Here is a 13,740-nt window from a genome sequence, read left to right as displayed (position 1 = left end):
GGAGGAATATATCAACATAAATAACAAGACTATTAAGTTTAACAACTTAGAAAACGGGATAAATAAATAACAGAGACAAGTCAATGATGACAAGAACAACAAAATAATTAAAAATTGACATGAAGACCTAAACAACAAAAACACAACTTAATTACGATTTAAAGAGTAACAAATAATAACAAATTGATCCAGTACTTAAATGTGGATGCTTTAAAATCACTTAAATCCACAAAAATATTTATTTTAATCCAATATTACCACTGATAATATTAAAATACGATATAACTAATAAAACCATGTACGCGGGCAGGAAATAACGTCACAAAGCGACGTAAAAAAAAGTAGGTAATCGGCACAGAAGTGTTTAATGTTTACAACCATAGACATTTATACATATGCCATATAGACAATACACATGTATACATGTCCATGTCAACAGGGATTGTCAGTACAGGATCGGGGCAGCCTACAGTATCCCGGCTGCGCATGTGCGGTGACGTCGAAAACTTAAACATAAACTTAGACAGCGATAAAAAGTCATTTGTTAAAAATAATTGATTTAAAATAATTGATCCAATTATTAGCTTCATTAGTATTCAGTTATTTCTAAAGTAGTATTTGATGTAAAAAAAATAGTTTTTATCAGCGCTCGTAGTTAATTCGTTTTCATTTAAGTTCATTTTTATACACATTACTACCATCTTGTGGCTTTTTAGTACAACTACATCGACTATTCTAAATAATTCAATTGTAGATTTCATAATACAGAATATTCCAATTCTGTATGCAGACATAAAAACAGACATATTCAGTGTGTACAAGAACCAAATCAAATGTATTTATAACACCATAATTATTAACAACTTCTGTAAATCCTGATGGTAAAACTTGGCGCAAGTGTGCAGCCTACTCCCATCAGTATGTGTGAATGGCTGTAAAAAGCACTACCGAATTTCCCCTTGCGGGACTAATAAGGGATTCTAAAAAAAAATAAAAAAATAAACAACTGTCTTGGTTCTAATGTTTTGCAACATTGGATCCTCCAATTGTCCATGGATAAGACGAGGGGTGAGGGTTTGATGCCCAGTGCCGATGCTTATCAGAAGAGTGGATAATATGCATTTAATTAGACGATGCAAAAGTATTATTGCACACATACTTTTTAATAGGTGCGAAAGGTATGTCAAAATCCTGGATGTGGGTCATCGGAATACATTTCCTGAAACGCTCCTTGTTTTTCTTTCCCCATGCATCTTTACTTGAGTCTTCATATTTCTAAAATTATTTTTGTCTGTCTTTCCAGAACCTTGTGCATAGCCGAAAAATTTGCAGACTATATTCCATGTTAAGTTGGTAACAGGTAACATCCACCGCTCACTCAAGTTCTCAGGTTCCCAAAAAAGGGACAAAACAGGGCAATCAATTCAGGAGAGATCAATCTCCTGACCCCTGTACATTTTCATGAATTTCCTTTATAAATCATTGGTTGTTTGGATAACAAAAAAAAAATCCAGTTAAATATATCTTATAGGAGACAAACTGTGATATTTGAGAGGTGAAATAAAGTTTATATGATTTACAGAAATAGTTATTTAAACAAAATTAGGCATGTGCATAAAATTAGGCACCCTTGCATCTTATTGATTTTAATACTTTTAGCACTAATTATTGGAACTCAAAATTGGTTTGGTAACCTCAGTGACCCTTGACCTCCATACACAGGTGAGTCCAATCATGAGAAAGGGTATTTAAGGAGGCCAATTGTAAGTGTTTCTCTTCTTTGCATCTTCTCTGAAGAGTGGCAACATGGGAGCCTCAAAACAACTCTCAAATGACCTGAAAACAATGATTGTTCAACATCATGGTTTAGGGGAAGGATATAGAAAGCTATCTGAGATTTAAGCTCAGTTTCAACTGTGAGGAACATTGTGAGGAAATGGAAGACCACAGGCACAGTTCTAGTTAAGGCCCGGAGTAGCAGACCAAGGAAAATCTCAGATAAACAGAGGCGCAGGATGGTGAGAACAGTCAGGGTCTACCCACAGACCAGCTCCAAAGACCTGCAACATCAACTTGCTGCAGATGGTGTCACTGTGCATCGTTCATCTATTCAGCGCACTTTACACAAGGAGAGGCTTTATGGAAGAGTAATGCGGAAAAAGCCTTCTCTGCACACGCCACAAACGTTTATTCATTTTGTATGATACATTAATATTATTAATATTATTACAAAACCAATAACACGTCGTACTTAAAAATACAAATTAAGTTAATGTAACCGATTCTAAACACTAGCCCGGGGAGTAACGGTGGACTGGTGTTAATCAGTAACCAACAACGCCAATTTAGGCTTTGCACCTAAAGATGTAAACCCACGACCCTACGCTTAGAAACCTCCAGCAAATGAATACAGGCACACAAACACCAAGTACCAGAAAATATAATTTATTGATTAGCCAGACAATGCAGCGAATCACTTACAACTGACGTAGTCCATGAATAATTGAAATAGACAAAACACAGCAATTATAAGAGAAATAAAAAGGGAAACCAAAAACACATTAGTACCCTCAACAAAACCACACATTGCCTTGACAGAAATAACAATTATAGACACTACTTCAGTTGAAAAACTAAAACAAAGTGCCTAAACAAAACCACAGGAAATAAACACAATATACAAGTCTCAAAGTTGAACCAAACCAAAACTACCCAAATAACTCTATGGCAAACAGAATCACTATACCAAACTAAACACAAAGAGGCAAGGCAGGGCATAGTTTCTGCACGTCCCTAAAGCAAAAGAACCAGATTGTAAAAAAACGAGAAAACAATAACTCATTTAGGTCGCTGTGCCTGACTTTGAGTCAATGGAATTACATACCAAATAGCGGAGAACAGGACCGCGCACGTCCAAGAACGCCGACCATCACGACACAGGAGAGGGGAAGACTGAGTGACGCATCCTTTATAGTCTCCACTCCATAAGCAGGTGAGGCCAATTAGTTAATGAGAGGGCGTGCTTTAACCAAGAGAATGTAAACAATCATCTCAATAACAAACTAAAAATAACCATCCGGTTACATGAACAACGTTTTGATAGTCATCAAGCGTTTACTTCATTACAGCACATAAATATGTTTTAAATCATTGTTGGATTACTTTGACTCTCCACGGTAAAGAGTTTAAAAACCCTTTTAAGCAAATACCGCGCATGCGCAGCCGCGATACTGTAGGCAGAACGAGCTTTGTCTCTGTGAGAGAACCGTAGTGACGTCATCAAGTTTGCGACGTCACCGCACATGCGCAGCCGGGATACTGTAGGCTGCCCCGATCCTGTACTGACAAGGATATAAATTCATTCTCTCCTGGCAGCGAACCCAAAGTTTGGAATAGTCAACAGAGGAATCTCAGGGTTAGTTGAAGCAAACATTCAGTTTTATATTCATGATTTAAAAATTCAACGATCTATCGCTTGTTTCGTTATCATTAGTAGTTGGATCCGTAAGAATATGTAAACACACACTACGGAAGAGTGACGTACCCACGCGTGTGACGTCAATGGAGAAATAACGCTCGACTCTATACATGATTAGATTATTGCATTATTACATTATTACATTATTACATATTAACATGTCTTTGTTTTAATAAAATGTATGTAAATTGAAGCAACATCTCGTTGTTGTTTGACAAACGCGATCTGTTATTATGTCCCAGTTGATGGCACTAAAATGAAAGCACTTTCTCTCACATTTACTCTGTTTTATTGCAGGTGTCAGTCGTTAAAAGAAACACGTATGATTTATTGGCACTATTCATTGAGCCTTATAGATAAACGCATAAAACCTCCATGAGAACAAAATATAAAAAAAAAAAATGTTTTTTTTGCAGGAATCATGTCAGGGTATACTTTGGAGTATTTTTTAAGCCACGGTATGATCGAGAAGCTGCATCCTGCTGAGGTTCGATGGAGTCATGGTGTAAATAGCAGGAACGGCCTGCAGAAGGCGCTCGACGGTCAGCATCCATCTCTTTAGTGCTTGCAATCAATCTTCCTAATAGTATAGTTTCTAGATTGACTGGGCTTCACTTGAAACCAAAGATGATGTGAAACTTTTTTTTAAATTTGTTTCTGGACTTGTTCTTGTCTTTAAGCTTTTTACTTGTAGCGTTATGTTTAAGATTCCAGGACATCTGCATCAATAGATGCATTTCACAAAAGGATTAGAAAAAGGCTAAGATTAATTTTCCTTGTTAACTGGTGACATCGAGCATTTGTCGGGGCGACAGTATACCAGGCCTCCAACTTCCGAGACCCCCTTGATAAAGGAAAACACTATTACAGTGTATTACTCTTATAACTACTGATCCGTTTTACGATGTGAGAGTTTGTTTTCTGCTTCTTAAATGTGTGTGTTTGTCGTTCTCTTTTAACAGGTTCAGCTCACATGATCGAAGCTGACATAATCCTGAGCTGTCATGAGCCCAAAGAGCCGATCATGGCTCATCCTCCTATAACAGACAGTGACATCACATTGAGGGAGTGGCTTGAGAGGATGAGGGGGCACCACAAGGGGATCAAGCTGGATTTTAAGAAGTGAGACCATTTTTTTTTTTACACCAGAATGTGCCATAAACCCTGTGATGGTCTCCTGTTGCAGCCTGGATGCTGTGGTTCCTTCTGTTCTCCTGCAGAATGCAATTCTGTTGCAGTCCGACATTCCAGTGTGGATGAATGCAGACGTTCTCCCTGGACCAGGGGGTAGATTAAATCAACCTTTGGAGGCTTCTGCGTTTCTGGCTGCTCTAGCAAAACTTCCCGCTCGTGTTGTTCTATCTCTGGGCTGGACAACAGGCTGGATAGCAGGAACTGAAAACCCAGGTGAACACATGTGTCCACACATGGACAAAATTTAAATTTATCTTCAACATGCTGCAAAGGTTTCCACCACATTACATATCACTCACACTCAATCAAACAATTAACACACAGCATTCTCACATATTTGTGTGATTATTTCTTTATTGTTTTTGTGTTTCTGACACTAACATCCAGTCAGAAAAAAAACAAAGGTTGACTCGAATGAAGTTGCCTCAAGGAAAATGTGGCAGTAACCACAACTGTAACAACTTTTTTGTTAGCCCAATCGGGTATATGGCGTCGGAGTACTAATTAAAGTTTGTCATGTGCGTGTTTTGTCTTCTTAGGTTACAGCTGGGACATGGTGAAGCAGATGGAGGAGATCTGCAGGAGGCTGGAACATGATGTCACGTTCCCTGTGCGAGCTGCTCTCATACCTCAGTCCATCTCTCAGCTCTTATGGCTACTCCAACAGTCACCACGGTCAGTCATTAATTCCCTGTCCAAGTCCAAGACTCCTGGAAATCACCGCCTATTTTTAATAAACGTCAAAACCATATTTTCCTGACTTACTTACATGTTTCAAATGTCAAGTCTCCCTCTCCAAGATGCAGTAAGTCCCTTGTCATGATGATGTTTTAAAGTTATCCCTTTATAAAACTCTCCCCCATATGAAATCTTGGCGAACGAAAGGTTACGAGAGCAGAGTCCATTATTACATTAAGCCAGCTTTGTTAATGCAACGAGTCCCTTGGGGGTGAAGACGTCCAGGAATAATTATGTGTGACAAATGCTTGACCAATCACACAAGAGTGGGTGTGGTTGGCGTAAACAAGAGTTAATCTCCAAAAAAACAGGGTGTGTTAGGTGAGTAGGGCTTACGCACATTTTGTAATTCAAATATTTCAATTAAAAGTTAAAGACAATGGAAATCTGCCTCAATGTATCCATATACATTACGTTTATTAAAATTAGGATTTTAAAGTTGTGCTCTTTTACATAATTACCGACCCATCAGTATGAATAGCTTAACATTTAAATTGATTAAGTGTTAACAAGAGTGTTGATGTATGTGATTTTGAATGTATCCAAATCTCTTGTATAGCAGTTTTTGCAGAAACTGAAACCACTCAATTTGTTTGTCACTCAATTAAATAACTTTTTCTTTTTTTACAGATACAGTCTTACAGTGTGGACCAATCTAAATGATGAGTTCTCCCCAGAAGATCTGATTCCCCTCAGAGACCAGCTTGACTTCAGTAAGATCTACTTCGACCTGCCAGTAGACATGAGGACAAAACTCACCAATGATTAGTAAATAAACTATGTAATTCATTATTTTCTGTTATTTCTTTTCAGTCATGACTCTTGCAGTAAAACTCTCCAGCTGTTAATTTAACGACCTGTTTGGAGAGTCTATGAGTCCGACCATCAAACTGCTTTACAGCATTGAGTCAGAGACTTTTCAGACAGTTTTCATATGAGGTGGAGATTTTTTTAACGTTTAATAAAAACAGAAAACAAAACATTTTAAGATGAGCCTTTATCCCTTCACGTTTATCATGGAGTCAATGTTTCTGAGGAGTCATCTTGATTAGATTTAAGTCATCAAAAAAAAACAAAAGTAATAGTAAATGTTTGTATAGGAAAACGGTTTTGCTTTCTCTGGACTCAGAAACCACCACAGAAATTAAAAGGAAAAATTGTAATCTGATCACTTTTGAACAAAACACAAATTTGCAGCTGACATGCACTCACTTATGTACTGTTTAGAGAAGTTTTGCACTGAGAAACATAACCATGCTATATGTTCAAGGACACTTGGCAAGACATGCACACAGATACCACACTCATCTGTCTGCTGAGTTGAAGGAAAATAATGTTCACTCAAACACATCTTCAGGCGAAGCCACAGTGACTCTAAAATCTATGACTGTAACTAACTGGGTCGCCAGCAGATGTAAATTCACTGTGACAGTGGAAATTATAGTCTCACAATCTACTTGGATGACTTGACCTCTTGGTTTTTGACACATTAATAAGCACAATAAATGTTAAGAGGATTATTGCTTTGAAGAGAAATGCAACTTTTACCGCCAGAGTTAAGCCCTATTGCATCAACTATATCTCACCATATGTATCAAGATGCATATGGAATTGTCAAGCTGGAGAGATGCACATTAATAGAAATAGCTTTTCCAAGAAACACACATTTTCTATTTCATGACAATTTTTATTGAAATTGTAATTACAATGGTATTTGGTTGATGAGTGAGATGATCAAACAAAATACAAAAATGTATTAAGTTTTGTGACAATCACAGTCCATGTACTATTTGGTTTTCTGAAAGCTTTGGGTCCTTTGACTGACATATTAATGACATTGAAATACTTGATGAAACTACAAAACTAACAGAAGAAATGATGTTAAACACAACAAATCTCAGGGCTCCCAACCGTTGAAGCCAGCTAAAGGATGCAACACGATTCTAGAATCAACTTTGGACCCAACTGCACCTTTTATATTGTGACACACAATACGTTGAAAGTTCATCACGAGTTCACACAGATCATGTCTGCAGCTGCAAGTTCTTCTCAAAGTCGACCAGTTGTGTTATCTGCTCACTCTGCATCGAGTGGCGTCTCCACAGCATTTTCTTTGCTTTCAGATCCTTAAAGAAGAAAGGAACACATGGTTGAACTGGCTTTGAACCCGCTAGACCACCAGCACTCAACGTTTTGCTGCTTCCACTTAACATGTGGGTAGCACTTAAGCTGACACCAATATCAGGTATTGGAATATGGGGGTTAAGGGGTGGGAGAAATCCAGGCCTTGTGTGGGCGATATGATCTAGAAGTAGAGCTCCTGAGCCCCTCCGTTCTTGACCTGCAGCCCTTTGCTGCATGACGTTTTCTAGGGACTCCCTGGACCCCGATAACGTGGAGGATCTGCTAATGACTAGTTTGTGCCGTTCCACCCCTGCTGCAGAACTTCCTGTGCTCTTATTGTCCCTGCTGCCAAACTGGGGTAACTGGGAGTCTGAACTGTAATGGCCAATACCAATGCTGCGCCGCCTCACAACATTTTGCAGGCTGGAAAGATTCAACTGACTTTCAGATGAATCTTTATGCGGTTGGCCAGCTCCAGGGCGGAGAAGTGAAGTATCGTTTTGGTTTAGATTTGGATGTGAAGTGGAATGTAGAGAGCTGGCTGCACTGTCGTAAGACATCTTTCTGCCTAAGAGTTTTCTTCCAGGGGCTACTCCTTTGTCATTTCCAATCAGGGTGTCCAGAGCTTTCAGGAGCCCTGCTGTGTCCTTGACGTCAATACTGTGGTGGCGAGAAAAAGGTGAATGTCTTCCATGGATGCTTAGACCACTCATTCGAACAGACAGCATTTCCTCAGCAGTCATTTCCAGTAGCTCTTCAGTCAATGATGGAGACTGACATTGCTGCAGAGAAGAAGAGGGACCTTTGAGCCACTGCTCAGGGCTTAGTCTCCGAAAATGATGCTGCTTATCTACAGTGGGAATGTATAAAGGGCTTAAGGTTTGGATCGGGGAACCAGGTGTGCAGGGATCGCCTCTTGTGCCTGGTATTTGGGAATTCTTGTTGTCCAAATGTGGGCTCCCTGGTTGTGGAGACAGATAATTCTTGTTTGGAGCGTGTGGCATACACTCCTCAAGGTCACAAGGTGGAGGCACATTCAGGTACTGTTTGGTCATCTGGTGACCAGAGGCCAACTTGTTGGTAGTAATGATGATCACCTCCTTACCCTTCGCCTTGCATGCATCCAGAAGGATCTTGAGAATGTCTCTATTGCCGGAATTGAGAGCATACACCAGTGCAGAAGACCCTAAATGGTCCTCTAGTGTTGGATCTGCATCACTTTTAAGAAGAAGTAACAGTATCTCCACTCCGGCATGTTCTAAGCATGCATGCATCAGAGCGGTTTTCCCGGTCTTGTCTTGAATGTTTGGATCTGCTCCGTTTTCCAGAAGGTACCTGAAGAGGGTTATGTCAAGTCATTTTTGTGTTCATTGGTTATATTTAAAACGGTTGTAAACAAGGTGCTTACCGAACTAGTTTGGGTTTGGGCACACTCTGTGAGTCTGAATGGTGTGTCCGGCAGGCAACCATAAGTGGAGTCTCTCCATACTCATTACTTTCATTTATGTAAGCTCCACCTTCTAATAAGAGCCGTGTCAGGCGCAGACGACGCAAGAAGACTGCTTTGAGCAGAGAGTTACCGTCTGTTCGCACCTCTGTTGACTCATCCATGTTCAGAGCTTCTATTCAGACATCAGAAGAAATGGCTTCTTCACACGTCAGCATCTAAAAAGGAACAACATAAGAAAAAAAGAAAAAGTCAATTTAGACTCTAGATGTTGTAGTAAAAAAGAGTGAATGTTCAATCCTACAGTTTTATGTGAGTAATATTACCGTTTGGCCAAAATTTCTTTACAGCAAGTTATTTCACAAGGGTGAAGTAATAAATTACATTCATTTTTCTGTTAATACTTTTATTTAAGGTTTCTTCTTAGATATAATGTTTGATATGTTTTACACACAACACCCTCACGTTTGCATAAACTACATTAACTACCAAAATGAAGTGAATAAAACTAAATTCAGTTCTTAAGGATCAGCTCAAAGATTATGAAAACTCGTCAAATGAGAAATCCCCAACTTGTCTGGGTCATCAATGCAAAAATACAAATACAAAGATTTAAACGGTCCTCGACCAAAGAACATTAGTCACTGTTTTGGATCCCTTAGAAATGAACGAATCATGTTTTTATTCTTCTTTGCATGTATTTTACAGTATTTTATTTTGGCCTCACCAATCTGTCCTTCTACCTTTGTTTGGCTGAAAAATACTTGCGTATGTGTGTGTGGTTGCCAAGCGACAGATAAGGTTAAAATCTGGGTTTGAGTCACACTTTCAGCAGTATCTGCACTGTTGAACAATCATAATCACTCTTGTCTGTTTGATAAAGTGCAGTAAATGAACCTGAAATTAAACAAGTTTTTGTCCCAGTTTTGTATTAATGTAAAATACATTATTTTATCACTACAATATCAAGATTTTTATCATTTTATTATTGTCAATACAACACTCACTTTTATTTGCATCAGTTTTCCAAAAATGAAACACTTTGCACCTGATTTACAATTAATCTAAGTGTATCAAGCTTAATCTGTTGCCCAGACCTGCGCACCGACATATATTTTTATGCATTACTACACTGCACTTGCGCTATTACGACAGCAAAGGTAGCCAGAAACACCATTTTGAAAACCACGGATAGGACCATTAACTGTTCAGTCCCCTCTCAATTCTGTTGATGGTCTTCTGCTACCTCATTTCTCTCAGTATGCAGATCTGTTTCCTTCCAACAATGGAGTCTGAATTGTTCTCCAGTTTGTCTAGCCTGTTTGACTCTGTCGCCTTTGTGACTCCTTAGTGTTTGTAAGTTGTTACATTAAAGGGTAGTTTCCCTGCCTTTTTCAATTGGGGATGGGTTCTGATTTACGCAACAATTTGCAGCTGGGAATGGAACATTCTTCTTCTGAATGCTTAATGTATACAATGCCTGTATAAACCAAGATTAATTTTACCATTCTGGGTATAAAACATTACCATGATAAGACACCAACATACAGTCTGATGGGAATCTTCTTTCAGAGGCTGGATAATTATTCTAACTTTTAGTGGAAGACGATGGGTGGATGTCTATGCTGGTGAAATAACTATTTAAAAATATATTAAACTCATGTTAAGACACAATGACCTGTTGCATTTGGTTGGTAAAATATGTGGTGAAGACATCCTGCTAAATGCATTGTAAAATGTTCCTAATCTTTCATCTTTGGGAACATTTACTCATATGTCAACAGATATTTTCACACTAAGCAGCACTTGACATTTCACCTGAAGACACATGCTGGAATACTGTTAAGGTCATAATCACAAATCAAGCATGTTCAAAGTGACCCCATTGTTAACAGCATTGATGTAATTGGTGTTAAAATGTTCTAATTTCTCATTTTTGTGTCCAAAACAGACGTCACACTTTTTTTTTCATTGCTACTTTCCGATTGCTTTATCGTGTTTATTTGTTATTTTTGAGTTTTGCCAATATTGCTTGAAATTTAGGGAACTCTCACTCCCATCCCTACCGACCACCCATTCCTGTTGTTGTTAAAAATTACAACAAAGATAAACAGATACATTTCTTTAGTAAGCTAGGTTTTTTATATTATTATTATTAAGTCAGGGATTGGTTGTTAAATATACAAGAAGCAATATATACCCGTTTTAGAGAACAACTTTAACAGTTTAAATATAACTTCAAATTCATTAACATTTTGACTTTGCTGCAATTTTATATATTTGTATACACGGCTCAAATAAAGGGAACAATAAAATAACAAATTCTGGATCCAAATAAATGAAATATTATTAAATACTTTGTTCTTTACATGGTTGAATATGCTGACAAAATCATACAAATAATCAATCGAAATCAAATGTATTAACCCATGGAAATTTGGATTTGGAGTCACAACCAATATCGAAGTAGAAAAATGCACCAGAGGCTGATACAACTTCGATGTAATGTCCTAAAACAAGTCAAATTAAGTTTGTATGTAACAAGTCAGATAAAAGAACTGCACCACAAACCTTGCAATGTTATCAAAGCTTCATTTCATGCTATTTTTGCTATTTGTTTGCTGTCAAGACTTGGTTGCTTCAAACAGTCTTTTGTAGTAGCCACTGTTCAAGTGGACATGCAGGGACTTGACAGATTGTTGTTTGGAGATTGTCTGATGACTATCGTCATACTTGTGGACAAAAATCTTCGTCATCTTGTCTTCGTCAGTCTTCACTGCAGCGGCCTATTGTGTGTTTGTGTATGGCCTTGTATACTGTCTGAATCAACCAAGGTCGTGTGTGTGCGTTTGTTTGTGAGAATGATTGCATTAATTACTACCTGCATGAGCCTTAACAGACACATTATTTTTACTCATTTAGCATTTTTTTTTTCAATTTTGCTTTTCCCCTTGCCAGAAGGTAGAACATTTGTCAGTCCAGTTGGACCTTTAGAAATAAAGTCCTGACAAGATTTTTTTAAAATATAATAAAACATGTGACCCCAAAAGGAAAACTCTCTTCGTTGCTTTTTGTTTCACACAGAAGTGCACAAACCAACACATATGTTATAAATGAACATGATGACTTCATGACGGCAAACTAAAAAAGCCATTTACGTACACCAACAAGAGCAGCAATTTTAGGGGGTCCACACCACCCTCTTTCTTTAAATTGTATACCAATTATGCAACCTGACTTGTCTGTACGTAATACCTGATTGCCTGTGTTTTCAACCCTTTGACACCTGTACACTGTCCCTTTAAGATGTAAGAGCTGCATTTCTGTCCCCACTGCCATTCAGGCCTGCTTCTCTTTGAGGGTTCTGTGTGGCCTTCAAGCAGCTCACACACACAGAATAGTTAATGACCCAAGTAAAAATGTCACTGTTAAACATTTAGAGGTTGAAGATTGCCTATAATCACTAAGCACTAACAGCCTCTGAAAACTCATATTTGCAAAGAATGCTGAAATGATGCAGACCGTTTCCTGTTTATCTTATATGTCATATCTCATATATCATTTTAACTGTTAGTATTTTTTCCATTCATTGTTATATAGAGGCGTTTTCTACATTTCCTATTAATAGTATTAATTTACAAATATGCTAATGCTAAACCAATCAAAAAGCTCTAATAAATTATTAATTTATTCACGTTTTGGCGACAAATAATTGCTTTTGATGAGAATCAATAAATGAGCATCTATTTATTAAAAATAGAAAAAGCTTATCAAGTTGTCCAATTGGACAGGGGTTGTTTTGAAGAAAGGTCTTTATTTTAAAGCAATCATACTGTTTACTCTCTGTAATAAAACATTGTTAAAAAGTTTCATAGTAAAATATTTTAATGGTGTAGGTCTTTTATCTGAATGATTATTACTATGTATGATTGTTATGATGCTTATAATATTCAATATATTGTTGTATTCGTGCTCCCTTCACAGGGTATCAACATTATGACAGTAAATAAAATCCTATTTTCCTCAAATAGAAGTCTATTCTTTAAGAAAGTCAAAGGCCCACTGTTCATCTTGAACTTGAGGACCCCTGAATGAAAAACGACTTTAATGTTTGCTATAATAAGCTGCAAAGATTTACTTACTTTACAGAACAAACAGACAATCCTCATGACTTCCAGAATAAAACTAACATTTGATCAACGATACTGATTGATGAGAGAAAGGATTTGCAAACCTTGATCATGAGTCGTCTAATCCTCTAGGATGAAGCAAAGAGTGAGAAGCTGCAGGTGGAGACTGATGTGAGGAGTCGGCACACAAAGATATGTGAACACAGATGCTGTTCAGTCCATAGCAGCAGCCAATCACAGCGCGCACTATTGTGAGCAGTCGCAGTGCTCATTGGCTTTTATGCAGGTAATATTTTTCACCTTCAGGTATTCACTTTTGTTCATTTGTGAAGAAACAAAAGTGCAGCAGACGTCAGAGAAAAAGCATCATGGGAAGGTTGTTTCAGTGAATGTTGCACAACAGAAGGCTTGACTCACTTTCAGGATACCTGACCATATTGAGAAGTTACAGGTGGACAAGAATACGAAGGTGGAACTTAAGGAACCTTGATGTTTCAGGTTTTTTTTCTCAGTTAGTCAAATTGGATGTTATCTGGTGACTTATTAATGAATCGTTAATTTCCTTGATAAAGTGCTAAGAGCTGGCTTGACCTCAATTGTTTCATTTCTTACTTGTGCAGACGTTTTTA

At 37.8% G+C, this 13,740-nt stretch overlaps 2 protein-coding genes across 2 annotated transcripts; one reads left to right on the top strand and one right to left on the bottom strand.

Moving 5' to 3' along the window:
* Positions 1 to 3,304: 3,304 nt before the first annotated feature.
* On the top strand, positions 3,305 to 7,642 carry fam151b (family with sequence similarity 151 member B). Its single transcript, XM_087798254.1, has 7 exons — positions 3,305 to 3,415; positions 3,895 to 4,020; positions 4,441 to 4,600; positions 4,665 to 4,885; positions 5,212 to 5,347; positions 6,041 to 6,178; positions 7,534 to 7,642. Coding segments are annotated over exons 2-7 (777 nt in total). The 5' UTR covers positions 3,305 to 3,415; positions 3,895 to 3,899; the 3' UTR covers positions 7,535 to 7,642.
* Positions 7,113 to 13,006, bottom strand: ankrd34bb (ankyrin repeat domain 34Bb). Its single transcript, XM_087798266.1, has 2 exons — positions 8,943 to 13,006; positions 7,113 to 8,869 (listed from the first exon to the last, which is right to left on the bottom strand). Exons 1-2 carry the CDS (start codon positions 9,143 to 9,145, stop codon positions 7,435 to 7,437), a joined length of 1,638 nt encoding a protein of 545 aa, XP_087654392.1. The 5' UTR covers positions 9,146 to 13,006; the 3' UTR covers positions 7,113 to 7,434.
* Between the last annotated feature and the right edge of the window lie 734 nt (positions 13,007 to 13,740).

Source organism: Callionymus lyra, chromosome 1 (genome assembly GCF_982586985.1).
Source record: "Callionymus lyra chromosome 1, fCalLyr1.hap1.1, whole genome shotgun sequence".
NCBI lineage: Eukaryota > Metazoa > Chordata > Actinopteri > Syngnathiformes > Callionymidae > Callionymus > Callionymus lyra.
This window is presented reverse-complemented; position numbering and strand designations above follow the sequence as displayed.